The 21,789-nt window shown below is 41.3% G+C and overlaps 1 protein-coding gene across 1 annotated transcript in view; it reads right to left on the bottom strand.

Annotated features, from left to right (window-relative positions):
- Nucleotides 1-5,487: 5,487 nt before the first annotated feature.
- CDS1 (CDP-diacylglycerol synthase 1) overlaps nt 5,488-21,789 on the bottom strand; it is a 29,633-nt gene continuing 13,331 nt past the window's right edge. The window contains exons 4-13 of the mRNA XM_039551163.1: nt 20,196-20,293; nt 19,758-19,897; nt 18,208-18,266; nt 15,814-15,896; nt 14,249-14,336; nt 13,133-13,201; nt 12,039-12,191; nt 11,320-11,439; nt 9,407-9,510; nt 5,488-8,258 (exon numbers count right to left, since the gene is read on the bottom strand). Of these exons, the coding sequence (XP_039407097.1) occupies nt 8,129-8,258; nt 9,407-9,510; nt 11,320-11,439; nt 12,039-12,191; nt 13,133-13,201; nt 14,249-14,336; nt 15,814-15,896; nt 18,208-18,266; nt 19,758-19,897; nt 20,196-20,293 (1,044 nt within the window). The 3' untranslated portion in view covers nt 5,488-8,128. The remainder of the gene's footprint in view (nt 8,259-9,406; nt 9,511-11,319; nt 11,440-12,038; nt 12,192-13,132; nt 13,202-14,248; nt 14,337-15,813; nt 15,897-18,207; nt 18,267-19,757; nt 19,898-20,195; nt 20,294-21,789) is intronic.

Raw genomic sequence — 21,789 nt, 5'->3', positions numbered from 1 at the left:
GGGGACACAGTACTCAATGTGGGGTCTTAGGAGAACAGAGAAGAGGAACAGAATCACCTCTCTATACCTGCTTCCTGTGTTGCTTTTCATGCAGCCCAGGACACATTTGGCTTTCTGGGCTGCAAGTGCACATTGCTGGGTCACGTCAAGTTTCTCATCCACCAATACCCCAGTTCTTCTTCTCAGGGCTGCTCTCAATCACTCTGCTGCCCAGCCTGTACTTGTGCTTGGGATTGCCCTGACCCAGGTGCAGGATCTCGCACTTGGCCTTGTTAAACTTCATAAGGTCCACATGGGCCCAACCTCTCAAGTCTGTCCAGGTCCATTTGGACATCATCCTTTCCCTCCAGTGTGTCCACCACACCACACAACTTGGTGTCACTGGCAAACTTGCTGAGGGTGCTCCCAATCCCACTGTCCATGTCGCCCACTAAGATTTTAATCAACTTCTTTTATAGCTATGCCTTACTTTTCCCTTTGGATAGGAAGAGTTTGTAAACACGTATTTCTGCAATGTGAAATTACTTTCGTTGCATAATGACTATAATTTGCCAGTTTACAACTGAGCAGGCTAAGGTCAAATTTACATACTGCTTTTGAAAGTACATCTGGCATTAGAAGAGCCAAGGATGCTGCAAACTGAAGAAAAAAAGCTTCCCCTCACCTCCATTCACTTTACCAAGTGGCCTTCCTAGTTTTTGTTTGAAGCTGAAATTAGCTAGCTTGGGACAGGTTTGGAAATTCATTTTTCCTGAAGAGAGGAGGGCTGTTCAAGTGTGGGAAAAACTGTTTAGTAACAAGGTGTCAGATAGCTTTGAGCCCAAGTTGAAAACCTAAATTTTTTCTTTCTATTTGCTAGCTATGCTTAGCCTTGAAGTACTACTGATTGCATGGGGTGGTGGCAATTTGGCCACTTTGCTGAAGTGCCTGGGTATAAAAGCCCTTAGGAGAAAATCCATCTAGATAAAAAAAAAGTCTTTCAGATCAACATGGTATGTTTTGATTTAGCCTGCTCCAGTTAATGCGAAATCTAGAGTTTAATTTAGCCTTTGCTGCATGTTTTGGAAGCCATAATCTCAAAATACATTTGAAGGCACTTTTGCTCAGACAAACAGAAAGGTTAGGGGGTATTTAAATACCCAAATCCAGATATGTGTTCTGCAGGATTCCTAGCTAGCTAATCCTGAAGGTTTTTGACAACACAAATGCCTACAAGCTTTCAGATTAAAGCTCCCCAGGTTCACCAATTTCTGCTTCTGGGACCACTCAAAACATGGTCTCTTTCAGCCTGAGGTAAGCCTGCAAGATCCGTGCTTATCCTGAACACACCAAACCAGGATCACGGCCTTCCACATCCTCCCCTCTAAGGTGCTTGGCATGCAGCATCTGCCAATGACAGCTTTTTCCAGAAGAGACCAGAAAGACATGTTTGCTTCCCAAGACAGAGAGAGCACCGGGAGTTGGGAGGTAAATGCCTTGCCCTTTAGGATAACTAAACATGGAGTTTCCTTCTTGGACAACCTCCACATCACAGAATTCTGCTACAAACAGCCACTGTGGGAGACAGGGTCTCATTCCTGACAGTACAGAGGTGCTCTCTAGAGACAACAAGGAGACTGGAACCTGAGCTGGCCACTGTTGTACTCTGGAGTAGACAAGGAGGGGTGATGGCTGTATCCCTGCCCCAGTGCTGGTTGTGGAGGGAATGATAATCCTTGCTTGGCTCTCAAGAGAGAATTTGTTCTCTGTTCAGCAGCAGGAGGTACCTCACTATAAATCACAGTACCAAAAGACACTGTATTCTGACCAGAAATTTAAGGTGCTCTAGGAGGTACAGGAAGTTTTCTGCAGCTGACTCTACCAGCTCCCCATTCTGAAGCATCCAATTATTATAAACATTTTAAAAATTACCTGTTACCAAGATTATCCTGAAGTCCCCAAACACATCAGGACATCCAGTTTTCTAGCCTCAAAATAGTGTATCCCTGGTGCAACTGGAAGTCTGCTGAGACACAGCTTTGCCCAGTAGAAGCAGTCCTTTACTCCTGTGACCTCTACCATGGCTAGCTGTTCCCTGCTATTCTTTCGGTGAAGAAAGTTTCCTAATACCCAAGCTGTATCTCCCCTGGTGTAAGTCATCCTATTGCTTGCTACTTGGGAGAAGACATTCACCCCCACCTCGCTACACTTTTCTTTCAGGTAGCTGTAGAGAGTGATAAGATCTCCCTAATCTCCCGATCCCTCTTCCCGGCAGCCAGGCGCGTCCTGCCGCTGCGCCTCCCGCCGCGCCGGGAGGGAGTGGGATGAGGCGGGATGAGGAAGAATGCGGCGGGATGCGCGGGCGGCGGGGACCCCTAGTGGCACCGTGGTCCAGCCCGGGAGAGGTTTTAGGTCCTGTGCCTCACGCAGGTACCTGGTGAAATGCTTGTGGAAAAAGTAAAGTCTGTTTCTTTGGACCACTCTGTTCAAAAGAGGGGAAAAACTAGTTCAGTGTGAGTAATTGCCACAAAACCGGGTCCACAAAGTGTGGCTGTTTGCAGGTGACACACACTTATTATTTAGCCAAACACTGTTTAAGTCTTACAAACTGAGCTTAAGAAGGGAGATGAACTGTTAGAGAAGAAAAGGAGGATCCATTAAAAACGGGGTGTACTCAATCCAACCAAGCCTCACCTTAGTGTCCTGTGTCCAACACTGACACTAAGCAGTTGGCACCAAAAGCATAAGGCCAGAGCCTTCCTTAGGACACTCCAAATACTCTTCTGACTTCATAATTTTCAGCTTATGCTAGGCCACATACTGGCATTGTCTATTGAGGATGTCTCAGTGTAGTGCAAACATGCTTTATACTCGCGGGGCTGTGGTGGTGCGGCACAGTGGCTGGCCCTGGGCGGAGGGAGGCTCATCTGCCTGTCCCATCCTGTCCCATGCCATCCTATCCTGTCCATGGCACTCACTTGCCTGGGTCTCCCATGGAGCCACCAAGACCATGTCAGGGAGGCAAGAGCTGCTCCTTGCCCTCCTGCTGCAGCAGCTCTTTCTTAAGCAGATACAAGAACTATAAGACAGTTCTGATGCCTGCAGGAGCTGTCACCTCCTTAGAGGTAATAAAAATACCCTCTGAAATGTAAAACTGTACTTTTTCTCAGCTTTTTGTATTTGAATCAATATTTTTTATGCACACAACTCAGTTAATTGGGCTGAACTGACAGTTTTATTGAAGAAAAAGTATAACATTATATACAAATACATACAAAACACAATCTATTTGCAGAATATGTGTGATAAAAACGAATGAGATCTAATCATAGTGTGTCTGAAGGGGAACCATAGGTTGGTCTCACAAAGCCATGGCCAGGAATAGCCTGGCAGCGGGATGGCCTGGGGGCAGCCAGATACCTGAGGCACTGTCCCTGCATCCATCCCTGCTGTGCCTCCCTGTGTCACTCTCTCAGAAGACCCTGCTGAGGCTCGGAGCAGCCGTCTCCAGGCACCTGCCTGGCGCTGGGAGCAGGGCACTGCTGCTCCTGCTCCCATGGGCTGTGGGTGCCAAGGAACACCCTGCACACAGCCCTGAGCATCCTCCTGAACAGAGATTGTTGTTGCCATCATGCCGGGGACAGGGGAGGAGATCTGCCTCCAAGGGGCTGCATGGACATCACACAAGCTCCTGCCTGCACTCCTGGCACTGAGGGCTCTTCCCAGGAAGGAGTGGATGGTGCATGGGCAGTGCTTGTGGGTGTGGTGGTGCTGGCCTGGCCTGTGTGCTGCTCCCCATGACAGCTGGGCCGGCCTGCCCTTGCTGGGGCAACACTTGACTCAGGAGTGTGGCTGTCTCATCCTTAGTGTCCATGGGACCAGCTGGTCCAGGAGACATGCTCTGTAAGTTTGCTTCCATCTGAATTTGAAGTCAGAAACTTGTTTTGGGGCAGCTGGACATGACACAGCATGGAGTCTGGCGGAGCTTGCTTTTCTCCCAGTCCCAGGATAGCCTATGCTTGTATCATAGTTTGTCACATCAGAAACAAGGTCAAAGTATGCAGAGCTACACACACCCTCCAAGTACATACAACCCCCAATGATAAGCCCCAGTTAGGTAGGTAATATAAGCCACGATTGGGCAATTAGAGCTCTTGGTATGTTTTCTTTAGAGGTGTGCATGATATCTGCCAGATAGCACAAGTATTTCACTTCCTGCAATCAAAGAGCAGGGTCCCAACAGCAGAGTGAAAATCCAGCCTCTTGCTCCGAAAACTCTGCGTGGGACTAGCTCAAAACTCAAGTTCCTGCTGTGCTGGGGACAACTGGCCCAGTCACTTCACATGGGAGCAGCAACCACGTGAGGAAGCAAACTACTGCTACTGCAGCTCGACACAGACAGGTGCAAGTCACCTGGTGGCAATTAAATGGGGCTGAAACTTTACACCTTGACTTCCCTGTGAGAATATGTTGCCTTTACACACTCACTTACAAAGGGTATGTTCATGCTAACGAAATCCTTATAATGCCAGTCTTTCTCACCTGTTCCTTTACGGATCAAAAGGTGTCCTGTAATTCATCAAGGAACAAGCATCAATATTGGGAAGTCAGGGTGCAGTACATACCGAATGAACAAATCACACTGTCTGTAGTACTCAGCTGTACATTAATGGAGGACTTGGAGTGCTGGGCTAATGGCTGGATTCGATCTTCTCAAGGGTATTTTCCAACCTAAATGTGGTGTGTGTTTATGGGCGACACATTCCCACCTGTTTCTGGCATCCTGTCAGATATAGGACTCATGCCTAAGTTAATGCAATTTGAAATTGCTAAACAAGGAACTGGATATCCATTTTATAATTGGGAAACTACTTGCAAGAGAAAGGGCAATTGCAACTTAGCTACATGCAGGTAAATAGTACCAGCTGGGCAAAAGGACTGTGAAAGTAACAGTCCCAAACATTATCTGTTTAGCAGGAGAAAACTCACTGCTAACTTTCACCTTCCTTTCCTCAGAAGACCATTAGGAAATAGAGGCAGACGACAGGAAAGCTCTGTGCTTCTCCACAAGTTTTCTAAAATGCAAGGAGGTGCACAGCACGCCCACAACTGGCTGATGGTGAGTGTTTAACAGATGTTACAGTCTATGTAATTTAGAAATAAGATGCATTTCCTACCTGGCTTGTTTGAGGCTGCAGGAGGCGAAGGGCTTCAGATCCAAGACTTAAAAGGGAAGAAACAGGAAAGCAGGGAGAGGTAGCTGCCAGCTGCCACCCCATCATCACCCCAAATGGTGAATACTGACAGGCCTGTGTCAGTACTGTCGAAGTGAGCACCTTTAGGAAAAGATGACAAGCTTGCATATCTTCAGACATGAGGCACATTGTACAAGTTTCAGCAACAGACAAGGATGGAAATTAGTAGCAGACTTCTCTATTAAGAACACAAATGTAAGGAATACAAAGGAATATAAATTCTTGTTAAGAAAACTCCACCCAGTGTACATGCTATAGGAAATAAAAGACAGGAGGACTTCTGTCCCAATTTTATTTTTTTTACAACACCTGCTTCAATGAAAGATTGAAACAGTCAAACTAAAACAGACATTATATGCTCATACCATTTACAATATTTACAGAATATACATTTCTCTTTTTTGCTCAGCAGGTAATTATAGCCACTTGGGACAAAAGTGCAAGTGAAAAGAATCATGGTGTAAAAAGTTAAACTTTCCTGTTGATCATGTTGCAATGCTTGAACTAACAGAAGTAGCCAGTGGGGTAAATTCTCTTTATAGTAACCAAGCATAGATGCCACTTCATAGTGACAGATCCTGCTCAGCCATATTTACACCAAGCCTAAACCAGAAGGAAGCTATTACTCTATCGAGAAAATTGATGAGTGAGTTCACAGGCGATCCCATCTTCATTTTAACATTGAAAATGAGAACTGCAGTGTTGAATTTTCTATTGTGCACATAGATAGCAATTAATTTCAAATGCTCTGTTGTATTAAATACTAAAATATATTTTAACTTCCTTATTGTACATGCTATAAAATTACACTAAAAATTTCAAGTTTCTGAAGTAACAATTACCCTTTTACATATACATTCTCTGTATAATTTTTAAATATTTAGATTTTTTTTTTTTAATACCCAGGATAACAATATACTAGCTCCAGTATGGCTGCATTTTAGCATAACATCTACCAGAGTCCCATACATAACCAAAGCCTCATCTAAAAGCTAGTTTTGCAGACATTCTATTTTGGTTTCCCTTTCATTTTCTCTTTCCTTCTTTTTAAATCACCTTTCCAAAGGTAGCTGTGCTACCTTTTAACTTCAGGTTATGCCCTATCTGGAGTAAAGGCTGAACTTCAGCCCCCTCCAACCCAGCCAAGTCGCAGAGCCACTGATGGACAAGCAGCAGGTGACGTTTTTCACCTCTTGGAGTGTTCCTTCAATACAGTAGTACAATCTCCAGGTCACATATAATTTAATTCTGTCAATACCTGACATCAACAGGAATTACTTTAGACCTGGATTTTGTTGAATGTACAAAGGGGTGCCTTTCCATACACAAGCTGTAAAAGCCCCAGTGCAAAACAGAGTGCACGGTGGTCTTGGCTACATGATGTTCAACAAAAAGCAGTGTGAATTTTACAGATACATCTTATCACCCACCCAAGTTATTTTCTCCATGATTGTATCCTCAAGTAGCACCAACCATTTAAATTTTAATCTTTAATATATATATACACATCTTTTAATAATTTATATACACACACATAGATGTGGCATCAGTACGTGGAGAAACTTATTTACAGTTAGTTGGAAAAATGAAATTTATCAAATTACAGTTCATAAAAATAAAATTGGCATTTGTGCTTTCTGTTTGTACAGGAGTAATTTTTGTCATTTCAAAAAAAGTTCATATTTTTATTTGCATCAAGACATGTCACATGATGAAAAAAGTTGTAAAACAACTAGGATTGAGAATCATAGAGCATCAATTCTCCTCATATACCCCACTAAGTCTACAGAATAGCTGCTTTCTATAAAAATTCTCCATTCGAATCCCTCTGTGGTCACCCAGGCTTGCTTGAGGATCTTCTTTATAAATAATAACACACAGCAAAAGAACCATGCATCCTGTCTTGCACTGTGCACATTTATGAGATAGACGTTTCTGCCTTCACTGAGTAACACACTGATACACACCACTTAAACCTCACTTTTTACTTGGGACCTCAAAGTGCTTTTAAAAAGAAGGAAATACGCCAATTCTACACAGCAGTTAAGAGGCACAAGGAATAAGGCTTGAATTACTGTCTTCAGACACTGACCTGGCCATGGAAACCAGGAACTTAAGCTTCAGATTCGCCCTGATCTGTTTATTGGGCTGAAGAATTCTGTTTTCTCAGGTAATCTCTACTGCTGGAGGTACACACTTGTTTACAATCTGTAATGTTAACAAAAAAAAAAAAAAAAAAGGGGCAGCTCCACAGCCCGAACTGCCCAACTGTATTTCAATGCCCAGCTGTATTTCCATAAATGTACTTTTCTCTTGAAAGCATGAAATGGTTTCATAAGAAAGCTGTTAAATTAAAAACAGAGCTAGGTTTACTCTTCAGAACAATTAAGTAAATATGGGTAGTCTGATACAGCAGGCTTGAAGTACTTCTTTGACCAGGCCAGTGTTTTCTGGCCAATAGTAATTTCAGCACCAGCCCATATAGAAGTTACTGCCTGCCTGATGTGTTTACACTTCAGTAACCATTGGAGACCAAAAAGGTATTTGCTAAGATACACAGTTTTAAATAACTCATTAAAAACGTACAGTGAATTTCATTATTTTTTCTTAAATACAAAGACTGTCAGGCTGGGTGCTGAAGAAAGACTGCTGCCATCCACCTCAGGAACTAAAATACACAGCATGTGTACCATTACTTTGTAAGCATTTGAATTATTTTAGGAGTAAGAGGTCTTTAGTGTCCTAGTAGGAAGTCATAGCATTCACATTCATTTCAGGAAACATCCAGACCACAAACTACTCTTCCTTTAGCCATTATTTATGCACACTTTTGCAATGTTTTTCCACAGGCTTCTTGTAAATGGAGTCTTCTTCTAGTCCTCTGTTTTGACAAACTACCCTCTTAGAGATGGCTGCAGGATCCCCTTTTCAACAAGGTGAGATTTCAGGGTTTTATACACACTTAATTGTTGTTCAGGCTGAAGTATCAACAGCTGTTTCAATAATTTGCTGGGATTTGGACCCCTGTCAATGAAAAAAATTAATTTTTTTTTGTGACAACAGCTCTAAGGAGTCTTTTAGATTTCTTCTTGCTGCCCAAACAATGCATTCCCTTTTTTGAGGACAACAAGTTATGGATTTCTCCCAGTCTATCTCCTCAGGATGCACAGGCCAGCATTACTAGCAAAGCATACTCTTAGCTCAATATAAACAGGAAATAAAAGGCATTTCTATTTGCTGTCAAATGGGGATATTAAGAAGGTTTATGACAAATAAGATTCCCTGATTCATCCTTTATCACTGTAATCGATGTTTTTTATTAGCAGATCTTCATTTAGTATCTGTTGCCTGCCAGATAAATTACGTACTACTGAACTAAATGGGAAATTGGCCAACTCAGTAAAGAAAACTGCAAATTCAACCAAGCTTTTCTAAATATCAGCCTCATTTTTAGCTGGCCACTTACTTACAGGCTTAGTTCTTAGATGAACCAAATACTAGGCAAAGAATCTGTTGCTGATTAGGTATCCAATAATTATTTAGCCATATGCATTTACAAAACTAAGGGCATGTCTTGGTTTGGCTCCTTGACCCACCCCTGCCTCAGAAACTGTCTGTTGTAAGAGAATTGTGATTCCTATGATTTCTCTTGAAAGCTGGTGTGGTTCAGGGAAGATGAGCAGTATTTTTAGGAAGTTGGCTCCTTTCTTTAACCACAGCATTTTCATCTTAAACAGAAAATCCCAAGCCAAGCAACTGAGAAATACTGAAACTCACGGGAAGAACTGCAGTCTCACAACCTACTGGCTCTTCAGGAACCACACAGGGAAAGCAGATGCTGCACAACCCTTCTGCCCAAAACCCCATCCTACACCCTTCCGTAATCAGTAAATTCTAGTAAAACTTCTAATAGGCTGCTACACAAAACTTCCTGGTATTTCGGGTACACAGGCTACCTTCAGCAGCAGTCACAGAAACATTAAGGCATAGCTTGAACCTGACAAAAATCCTATTCAGGGACATTGTTTTCTTAATAGTCCTGTATTTGAAATGATTGCATAAATCCTATTTAACAACCTGCAATCTCTGCTATGCTAACATAACTCCCATGCATTCATTATGGTACAGCTCCTATACATGCTTCAGTAGGTAATATTGTAAAAAGCCCATACCTTATGAAACTGGTGATATAGACATGAACAAAAGTGGCCATCAAGTACTGACAATCAAAGCGATCCATTATCCCACCATGCCCAGGGATCGTGTCTGCAAAATCCTTTTGGGTGTGAAGGACAGGGAGGGGAAAGAAGAGAAAAAAAAAAGATGGTCAGTGGTTCCCACAGAACATGCCAAGGATGTATCACTTGGCAGCAGCACATCAGGGCTGCCAGTAAGCCACAGTTTCACTGCAGTGAGCCAAAAGGTAGCAAGAGGCTCCTTTGCTAAAGGAGTTCTTAACTGCAAAGCTGAGTCAACGGGTGAGAAGAAAAAGAAGAGAAGAGGCAACTTGTCCACAGTATTGCACAAGAGGACAGCAGTAGGTCAGGTGCAGGTCTGCCAGTACTGAGAACACTGGTGTGCCTATACACACTTCATTTTGAAGCAAACCTCTTAAGATACTGGCTGTCCTTCTTTGCCTCTGCAGAATCTAATTCTCATCTTTAATATCTTTTTTGCTTTATCCTCTACCACAGTTAAAAACCGTAATATGTGCATATTATATAAATATATCTAACAGAATCAAAAAACACATTGTGAAAATGATCACTACTTTAAAAATATGTATTTCTGATGCAAACAAAGCTCCATACACTACCTTTGTGTTACCTATCTTGTCTATAGAACAGCTTTATCAATCAAAATACCTTCAGACATCCTTTCTGTCAGCCACACTCACTTGTGTCCTCTGTGAGTGAAAACCCTGACCTTAGTCAGTGACGTGGGGTGACTGCCAGCAAGTTAAACTAGTCCTGCCCAGTGCTGGGCAGGCATGGAGTGTTTAACCTAACCAACACACTGCCTTCAGCAGCACCTCCACAATATCCTTGACTTCCCGACAGTCCTTTGGTCATCACTTTGGGGCCCAGAAGTTTTAAAAAGAATCTACTTTTTAATATTCTAATCTAAGAATAAGTGCTGCTTTTCAGCAGCATTTTTTTCATCCCACATTCCTTCTTCACACAGTCTCTTGCTACCTGGCCATACAGGTACAAGAGTGCTGTGGCCAGCAAGCTGCTGGGCAAGCTGCTGGGACCAGCATGAGAAAGAGGGGTCAGTACAAGCACATGTACAGGAATTCAGCACAAACAGAGAGGTTTACACATTTCTGTGCAAAGCACATGCAGCTCGGTGGACATACGGAATAACAACATAATAACAACATGAACAACAACAAGCAACAGGATAAGAATTACAGCAGTCCTACCAAGACATAAAGAAGGTTGGGAGAAAATTTGGGGCTGCCCTCTTGCCACATTCCTGCTGCCATTTAATACCAGCCAGGGACAACACTGACACGAGCGACAGTGCTCACCTTGCAATAAACAGAGGGTAGCAGATCACATAATTTGCCAATACACACTGCTGTTACAAGGCAGCACTGTACTGGCAAAGCCAAACATCTCATGCATTGGTGAGCCTGACACACCTGGCTCTGCTGGTGACACAAATACCACTGGTAAAAACCAGTCAGCCACAATCTGAAGGGTAAATCACTGTCAGCGCTTCTACAGATTGCCTTTCATGTCAACTATAATATCTCACATTTTGCTTGTCTAAACCACTTCTGCAATATGACTTGGAAGAGTAATTATTGACCAAACTACACATTATTCTTAAGTTTCCAGCACTGACGTCACATGCTGACTGTGCAAGTTTGAAGAATAACACACACACACACACACACATCTGATAAAACAAAGTCCTGCTTCTGATGCTAAATACCAGCTCAAACATCATCACAACTTAGTAGAAACTCCAGCTACTACAATGAATGATTTAGAAAAACCCTAAACCCTGCCCCACCAATTTATCTAATCCAAAGAGAAAACCAAAATGAAACCACCTTACAGGACTCATTACACACCTTGATTTTGAAAGCTCTCTTAAATCCACTGGCAAAGAATCCTCCAAATGGCCCAATTAATGAGGCAAATGTTGACAGTGCAAAGCTGTGCATCTGAAATGGGTACATATTCACTGTTTCCTACAAGAAAAATAATTAACACTGTGTTTAAAAATGTTTAATGGTAGGCATTTTAAGCTTACATATTTTAAAGGGTCAGAGATTACATTTCATGGAACTGCTGCTGGTAGTTCTTTTTCACTCGGTGTGGAAGTAGTGGCACTAACATACAGGATGCTATGTGATGAAGACAGTAAAACTCCAATCCTAACAGCAGTTACATGCTAGCTGAAAAGAGAATGAAATTCTACAGGCTTACTTCAGCTTGCCACTAATTCGGGCCATAACAAGCCTTTGTCCACTTCCCACAAAAATATTTCAAAGGTTTTTCTTCAAAAATAGGTCTGCAAAATGCCTAAGTGGCATCCATTTCCAGCACAAAGAGAACACAGGCCACGAGAACACAGGCATGTTCCCTCGGGTCACTCCAACCGTGCATTTCCATCCTGCTTCGGTGACCACATCCCCCATACGAGTTATGGAGAGGCTCATGGCATTGATCCAGTTCTTACTCTTCCAGCCTTACCAGCATTCAGATACCCTTCTAAAATGGTTTGGAAACCCATTTAAGCTGGGAAGCATGATTTCAATTTTAACCAAAGCCTGGGTTTTTTCCTTACCCATCCCAACACAGCCTGAAGCAATGGTGGCACAGAGTACTTCTTCATTTGAAAGAGCTCAGAAGGTTCACATTCTGTCACAAATCTGTTGGTTTCACTGTTGTATTCCACAGGGCAGACAAAGTACTGATGTTGAGCCAAAAAATAGGAAAACTGAAAAGCAAAACAAGAACTCCTGAATTAGACATTTGTTGTTTCACTCAAAAATCATGGCTTAATAAATGGCTTTATCACCACAAACTCAGGGTAATAAAAATCTTTCTAGTAAGAGACACAGAATGGAGAAAAATTGACCTGTTTAAACTAGAGGATGCCTCAACAAGGCAGATGTTCAATGAGCTTAGTGATGATCTCCCAAATTGTTTTCCTTTTCCTATCTCTCAGAATTGTATCTACTGGACGTTTCTGCCTTATAAAACCCAAAAATGTCATCCACTCATAATTTTTTGCAGTTCACTTGTCCATTAAAACTTGAATATCTCTTCTACTAAGTTTGGCTCTTATGAGTTCTGCTGACCTTGGTGACAAATTACTTGTCACAACAGCTACTTATGCTGGTATTATCACCTGTGCATATCATTAGAATAAATTGCTTTCCAGGAGAAATGTCATTACAAACCATGTAACATGAAAGTACTACTTCACAAAGCATAAATAATGCTATTGATAAACTTCAGTTTCAAAATAGGGATGCAACTAACAGATAAAACTATTCCAGATACTGTAACAGCAATGGCAAAAAATGGGCAATATTATCTATTCAGGAGAGGTTAAAACCTTGCCTATCCTTTCCAGCTAGTTACGAATTGGCAGAATTCCCTAGCCAAAAACCACCCTAACTCTTAGGCTTTCAGCAGTTTGAGATAACCAAAGTTATCAGCAATTTTATTTCAAGTAAAAATACGAAGACTGAATCTATACAAGGAAATTCCCATCCCAGGAAGTGTTCAAGACCAGGTTAGATGGGCTCTGAGCAACCTGGGGTAGTGGGAGGTGTTCCTGTCCATGGCAGGGGGACTGTAATGAGGTGATCTTTAAGGTCCCTTCCAAACACAACCATTCTATGGTTCTATGAGTGTACTGTGGTTACTTACAATAAATCCAAATACAACAGTGGAAAAGAAGCCTCCAATGAACCCTTCCCAGGTCTTCTTTGGAGACAGCTGGGCACAAAAGAGATAGTGTTAGTCCATTAGTTACATCACTGCACCTCTTTTACTCTATTTCTTGATCTTGTTTGTGCAAATTAAGCTCCTACTTGGTTTTTTAAAGGTTTGTGTGAAATACTGAATGTCAGCAGCTGCAGCTACTGAACATGATAAATAGAAGGACCTGTCCCAGGCAAGGTAGCAAAAAGCCACATTTTTGTCGGTGCCACTGGGCAGTTTGAGGGAAAGGAGAGCTCCCATCCCATCTGCTTCTGCTGATTGGAGCCTGCTGCTGGCCGGATCTGACCCAGATTAAGCAGCTGAACTCCTTTCAAGCAGAAGACTGGGAAATCTGCATGAGCACACCTCAGCTCTGTTGCAGAGCTCTGCAAGCAAGTGCTCATTTAGATAGTGCCAGAAACCTGGGTGTGACACAACCACTGCTGGGGATGCTCCTCAGGAGACACCAGCTTCCTGCAGACAGGCTGGATAACCAATACATAACTAGATAGCTAGAGAGACCGGTGTGCCAAGCTGTTTTCTTCACCAAATTCTATCAGATTTTCAATTTAAGGGCAGTTTAATATCAGAACCAACTAAATCTCCAAAAGTTAACATGGCAACATCATGAAATAATTCACAGCTTTGTGTGGGGTCTTGCATATCCTACCAGAATAGGAAGATAAAAGCTTGAGACCTTCTCAGTCAACAAGACTGAATGAGGAGCAGGTATATATGACCCAGTGGCTTATTTCAAATTAAAGTTTCTGTGCAGTAAGCATGCAGCTAAACCTGCACCTGAAATCCCAAAAGAATGCAGTTATAAATGATGATGCAATAGGCTCAAACTGTATTATCCTGTAATGCCAGTATCACATTCACATTAATCCCAGTTTCCCATATACAAGTTTTCAGGAACAGGATAGTCAGCTTAAGCTTTTTTAGCAAAGATGTGAATCATGCAGTACAGGGTATTTTTTTCCATTAACATGTTTTTGAACAAGTAACAAAATTGCTATAAATTGTAAAAGCTTGTTAGTGAGGAAGTGCCTAAGCACCTACCTTAATTAATGGAGTTCTGCCAAAGAAGAATCCAAAAATATAAGCGGCAATGTCATTGCAGATAACACTTGAAATTGGAACCAGAAACCTAGAGAAAGACATTAAAAGTTTCACAGAGAAAAACTGCCTGAACCTAAACACAGGACAAAAATTGAAAGAGCAGAATTTCTTTCTGGGAAATTTTTCTGCAGTATTTGGAAGGAATTATGTTTCATAATGTGTTCACCTCGTTCCCCCATGAGCACCACATTTAGCTACACTGGTTTTAGTCTTCAGCCAAACAAGATCATTACAGATTCATGTTAGTTCAAGTTAAAGTGTTATTTTGGTGCATGAGCTTAAAATATGAACAGGCTGGCTTTTTCCTATAAGGCTTAAAGACTGGTACCACAGGTAAGAAGAAATCAACAGATATAAACATGTTAATGTTTTTGGTAGTATCAAAACAAGCAAATTACTTGAAAAGTTTAAATGACAGCTAAATCTAAAAAAGGAGTTTTCCTTTTATTTTTTTCCCCCTCTTGTCAGTTCGGAGCAGCTTTTTAAGTGTTCTTTGCATGCAGACCCCATCTGAAGTTGTTATTCAAGCCTGTTAAGCTCTCTTTTTTTTTTTTTCTCTCCATTTCAAAGTACAGATGTATTAATAAGCTAAAAGTCAGATTTTTTGATCATCTGCCAAATTGTCTAGCAAGAGTAGCAATAAGAAATAATAGGCTAGCAAAGCAACTAGGTTCAGTTTTTGACACATGAATATAATCACTACAAAAAGAATTTGTATACAGAAACTTTGTCAAAGGCTTTGGGCTTTCTTTCTAAGCATGCCTTGTCTGCAATCATCTCCCCAGATGTACATATATCAGGAAGAGGAGAACATACAGCACTATGTCCTTGGAAGAACACAAACCATCTTCCATGTGCTTCTTCCTTCTTTCCTGACTTGAAATTTACCCTGTCCCTGAAGAAGTGAGGGGTAGGAAAACACACCCACTCTCTGAGGAGAGGCTTTAAGTAATCAAATTTAACTGCACTGCCAAAATTTAATGTATCACTGGAAATGGGGCACAAAGATTGCCCAACAATAATCAAGATTAAAACTCTTAAAATATTTTAAGCACTCTGAATTTATTTGAACAGGGAAGGGTGCAGGGAATGTGGCCAGATTGGGGATTTCAAATTAAATGGTCCAACTTCTATAGCTCTGAGCAACCCAAAGCTCCCAAGTAATTGCAAAAGAATCGCTGGATATTCATCCATTCAGCAAAATGCTGTGGAAACTATTTGACCTTAGCAAGCAATCAATTCTATTCCTTGCAAGTAAATGAAGTGGTTGTTCAAAACTGTCAAACTTGTGTCTGTCAATCTAGATAGAGGTTTCTGCTTCCTCTCCTATATGCTTTACCTCATCACTCCCAATTCCTCCAATTCCCCTTCCAACTAGACATTAACACTCCTTTAATTTGTACTGCTTTAACTGTTGTCACGATTATTCCCTAACTAGATTTTTGCAAAAGAACCAACCTTTCAATGCAATAGAGGTACAAATCAGTTTGTTACTGTCCCCTTACCAGATCATGCCTTCAAAGAGATTTTGGATGACAAGATGAGATTGAGTTACAGTGATCAGCAAAGTGACATGAGTCCATGCGAACTGTTAACAATGCAACAACACAACAGTTAGTGAAAACACCGACCCGTACACCTCCATAAATCCTGGCTACAGGAGCTGCTGCTACATGAGCTGCTGAAGAGCTGCTGAGGAGCTCCCTGGGAAGATCAGTTCTAGTGATAATGCAAGAGATGTGTGCATGCAGTATATCACAGGTGAGCTGGCTTTCTGAAGCAAGTTCCGAAACTTCAGCAGGTTTCTCCATCACTTACCTCCACCCAGAATTTTTTAACAGTTTAACACCTGATTTAGTAAGACATACACCTCCAGCATGAAAGCAGCAAAGAAGTTTAAGCAATGTGATATTCTGTATATACATACAACAGACATGTTAGAACTGTAACAATAAAATGGCAATGAACTACTCATGAAAGAGTCATGTTACACAGATGTGGATCTCTCTCATAACAGAATACTCTTATGAAACATGAAAATTCTGAGGATTAGCAAAATTAAAGTGTTTGTTTTTAAGGGCATGGTCATTTAAACAACCATTTAGTTCAGTACTACTGTATGTACTTGATGTTTAATCTGTAGAGCCAGTGTACAATAAAGTGGTTTCCAAACAGGTTACCAGTAAAGATTCTGCAGTAGATTTTATTTTCCAAACACCTTTAAATCAAGAACTGGTAGTTTTCTCATGATACAACAAATTTAGGCACTCTAAATTTCTGGGCCATTTAACACCCAAAATGTCCTACTTCTTAATTCTCTTACCACATGTGTTTTCCTATTGCAGCCAGACTCAGACAACTTGAGAAGGCTGAGGGGGGGAGGGGTACAAGAAATGACTATTTCTGAAAATATTAATTGCTGGTTAATTAAAGCAGCTCTGCAGCAAAATTTTTAGTATTTGTATACTGACATTGGAACACCCCCTAAAACCAAATGCCTACTCTATTAGAATCACAGAACAGTTTGGTTGGAAAGGTCCCTCACCACAGGCAGGGACACCTTCCACTATACCAGATTGATCAGGGCCCTATCCAGCCTGGCTTTGGACACTTCCAGGGATGGGATAGACTGTCCTTTTCTTCCTAAACACTGTGTTGCCACACAGTAGATATATGGCTTCCCTCTGTTTTGTTGCAATTCCTGGGTAGTCACATTTTAATGTTTTCTGGGCAGACACCAAGTCACGTGACTGACACTACACATTTTCACCTTCTTTCCAGAATAGGAAAAAGGTAAAAAGAACATGGCAAGTTAATACATTTACATTGTGCCAATCTGAAGATGAGGAGGTGTTTTTACAGATTAGAAGATAAAAGATTATCCCTCTAGAAAAGCTGCATCTCACTGTCAGGCAAGTTCTCCTACAAACAGGGTGCATTATTTTGAGTAAAAGATTTTTTTTACATGCTTATACAAGGCTCAGTTAAGTCCTACTCTAGAACTGGGGATCCTCAATGGTAAAGTGTTACCTAAAGTAGTGGAGAAACAGAGGGGTTAACTGCATTCCCAGAGCTTTAGGAAATCTTTAAAGTTGTGCAATGCCCTGATTGCTCAAGTTCTCTCAAGACAGGAGCTGTACTGCATTGCTGTTTCACTGTGATTTCTGATCATTCCTATATAGGAGTGGGAGGTGGGGCACTGTCAGTGGGGTGTTTTGGGTCTGTTTTGGGTGTTTTGTTTGCTTTGGTTTGAACCTGTAATGTTACAAAATTAGTTTTCAATGTATAAGATACACATAAGAAAAAGGTTCGTGTTGTTGCTTAGCTACTATGCTGATTATTAGGGGGACAAATATGAGAGATGAGAATGCTGCTTCTTTTAACACATCAATGATCTATTGAGACACTGCAGAGCAGAAGACCAGAACAGCTGTGAAGTGTCACAGAATAAATATTCCACACAGGGGTTAAGATCAAGTTCCCTTCATGGTAGGTACTTCAGTGGGGCCTCTAGAAAACAACACTTGAGTCACAACAACCACTTTCCACACAATGCTGAACTGTTCAGCTTCAGACCTGGCAGGGAGATGCATCCCCCTCCTCTAGCAAGCTCTTTCAGATCAGCCTATCACTAAGGGAAACATATCATGTTGGACGTGTGCAAGGCCTCACCAAGGACACCTTGTACTGACTGAAAGGCCACATCCTGGGATAGAATAATAATAATAATAATCTGCAAGGTGAACAGATACAGTCCAACACCACTTGATTTCATGTTACTCTCAATTTAAGCACATTTTTCACACCCCTCTTCTGAACTATTTTATGAACATATGGACATGACTGTTTCTAGTGACATTCATAATGTGAATGGCCACAGCAAAGTGGGTAATACACACCATGTAAAACTGCAGACGATAATGTTTCTTCACTAAACTCAAAACAAACATGCAGAATCCTGTAAAACAAAGCAAGTGCAGTTTGTACCATCTTATATTCAATGACACTGTGATATACCAGTAATTCTCTTCCATTGAAGCAGTTTTAATCCCTTTGCTGCCAGAAGCATTGAATTATATGCAGTTAAGTGTACATATAGAATTATTCTCATACAAGATTATGATTTAGTTAACACAGGTTTAGCTAACATCAGTAAAGAACATCCATCTCACATACAGGGTCCCATTGTGGACATCTATTTTTAGTAAAGGAGATCATGACTTTTAAAAACCACTCAAAAGCCAGGTGAACAAACTGGTCTTGAATTACTAACAGAAATAAATGAAAGGAAAAGACCAGCTTGCCCCTTTCCCCCAGGCAGGCATATGGCTGCATGCAATGCAAGTGGGAAGCACAGGTGTTGGAGAATTCAGCTGACCAAAAAGAACTTTCGGGGGGATTAATACAGCGCCTTCTCTCCCAGGACAACTTCCTGAGCCAGTGGAGGTCAGAGGCCCTCAAAAGACCCTGAATTCTCGTGATAGCCCCTAAGTGACCCCATAATCCCAATGTCAAGGGGCTCTGCTATGCTCTGCCTCCTCCTTTTGCTCATGCCTGGCTTGTCTCATCTCTCCCCTCACCAGGTCACAAGGCATTATTTAAGTTAGTTTCCTCAAGCCAAAGCCGCTGAAAAAGGTCAAGTTCCGCAAAGCTGGTTTCAAGTTTGTGATCTAAGCACTGAGCAGAATTTTTCTTTGGTTTAAGAAAAAAACCCCAACAATAGACAAACTGACAGTTCATCACAAAGATCAGGTTTCTCAGTACACTTTACAAGTATTTGTAGCATAGCAGACCCCTGTCCCTTAAGCCAATCTGAGTATTCAGCTGATTTACTTTTATGCTAAACTGCATTGCTGAAAAAACATATTTACATGTTCACAAAGCAATACCCCACAAGAGAGCCAGCTTGTGTTTCTTCTTCCTAGAGAAGAGGCTTTTAGAATTTTTTTCTTTGGACAGGGAGGAAATCTACCCATGAGGCAAGTATCTGAATATCTTGCAGACAAAATTAAGACTCAGGCACTTTGACTAATCAGTTTAAAAATATATTAGTAAATCCTATTACTGGAGCCCTAGGAGAACACTTGCACAATAAAGAATCAATCCAGCACAGCAATTACACATAGAAGTCATTACTACAGCCTGCCAAAATAGCACCAGATCTTCAGCAATCAAAATTAATGCTTGCCAACCTCTTTTGAGCACTATTATCTTAACTGTCTCAAGATCATCTACTTGTTTAGGCTGCTTTCTTCTTCTCAGTGAATGCAAAATTTGTACTCATCTTTTCACGGGAAAAATGTAACTGCAAACACCTCATTTCCTCAAGCATTAAGAGGAAAAAGAAACTGAAAGTGCATAAAGATGAGGAGCAATTATATATATCTTTTTAATTAAATAAGCAAATGCAGCACAAAGTTCTTCCATTTTTGTGACTTCCTGCACTTACCTGTTAAATAGAGTGCAAAAGATATAAACCTGTGGTAACGAATGAGGAATTGCAGCTGTTCTCTTCTTTGCACAAATGTAGCGAAGTAATCAGCTACAGTCTCTCCATAAAAGAAGTAGTTCACACACAGCAAAAAGTACCTGCAATATGCAACAGCTAACAGTTATTTTAATAAGACAATATATACTAAATGCAAGTCTTAAAAACAAAACAAACAAGGATTTATTTAAAACAAGGAAAAAAACCAAGTAATGAAAGGCCAACTGACTTGTCCAAGTTCACAGGTGGAACACAACCACAGAATTCTGTATTTGAGACAGGTGTGAAGTTTTATGTCTGCACATGACCCACAAAGCTGTCATTACACCACAACAGGAGAGGAAGAAGATGATTTAAGTTTCACATCCCAGCTTCTTGATGTTCTGGCTTGCTACTCACCAGCTGAGGGATCGAAACCATGGTAAATCATACGAGTGGTAGACTCTGTAACCAATAGTAATGATTTCATGGTAACACTTCACTTGGATGCTTAAGACCTAAAGTAAGAGAAATAAAGAACTTTGTAAATATGCTGCAGTTGTTTCTTACAGGCAGTAAGGAGCACTGCAGCCTGCATTAAGGGGGCGATATTATTCTGAAGTCAAATTCCACTCAGAAAACAGCTTCAAAGCAAATCCAAGGAAAACTAAGCTCTGTTTAAAACTTAAAAAAAATCTCCAAACCACTGTACATAAAGAAAAAAAACCCCACACTGGGCTGGCTTCAAAAATATACTCATGAAACAAGGGAAAGCTCCTGACCTTTCTGCATTAAAACAGTTTGACAGCAGCAGGTCAGAAGTGCTTCCTGTAAAAAAAGCTCTCCTATTTCTTTTGGCTAAGTTTTATCTTTACATTTAATTCAAGAAATATTTTCCAGGCCCAATGCAAAAAACTAGCTGTGCAACACAGCTTAGACACCCAGGTCTTCCACTTGCAAGCATCTCATTAAAGGCAATTAGCATTTATGATTAGAGGCAAAGCTCGTCTAACCCAGGTCTGAATGCCGCATCCTCCCAGGCCTTCATTTTGTTTTGCTGACCTCACTGCTTCCCTGCATTGCTGGCCCAAGTCTGGCAGTATGTCCTCATGCCTTTGGGCTTCAGAAGACTCTGCCACTTCTGTCCAATCTGAGTCTCCAAGCAGATCACCCTACCCAGACATATGGAATTGCCAAACCCAGGCCATGGGTAATCCCATGCAGGAGCAAGAACCTGCCCACGCTCCTGGTGCACATCAGCACACAAGGCTTTGCAGCATCCTCTTACCACCTGCATTCATCAATACATTTCATCTTGTTCAATGTGTGAACACAGATTAAACAGTCTTACACCACCCCAACGAGTTAATTTTGAAGCTTCCCTACCTTGTGCTCTTTCTTCTGCTTGGCCTATCCTATAAAACTTAAATGCTACAAGGAAGAGCAACATTGCAGGATTGCACCCTGCAGTGGGAAAGGGCACCGGGGTCCAAGCCATGGAAGCCTGTTACCTGAGTAGCCAGCAAATTTAGAACATACTTTCCAACTCTTTAGGGCAGTCTCAGGTCTTGTCCTCCAAACCTCACTGGATTACTCTTCCTACAAGTCTCTGGGCATTTTCAGTCCCAGTACTGAGATTCAGTTTTATCATCACAACTGTTATTTAAATATAAGCTATTTTATTCCAGCGAAATGAAATAATTCATGAACCAGACCATTTTTTCCCTCCATTCTCCTTTTTACATAGTCTCAAATATCAATTTCATTAACAGCTCATCATATTAGAAGACGGACTTTTTGCTTTATGGCACAAAAGAAGAACTCTATTACAATTCTATAGTAACTAATTACTTTTTGGTTCATGTCTTAACAGCTTTGCCCATGATTGCAATCCGACTGTATACCATGGATACACAAAATCACCCTGAAAATTGATGAGTTCCTTTTTGTTCATAATCATCATTCTCAAATGTAAGAGACTACTAAAGGAAGGATTGCGGGGGGGAAAAAAAAT

This window comes from Corvus cornix, chromosome 4 (assembly GCF_000738735.6).
Source record: "Corvus cornix cornix isolate S_Up_H32 chromosome 4, ASM73873v5, whole genome shotgun sequence".
NCBI lineage: Eukaryota > Metazoa > Chordata > Aves > Passeriformes > Corvidae > Corvus > Corvus cornix.
This window is presented reverse-complemented; position numbering and strand designations above follow the sequence as displayed.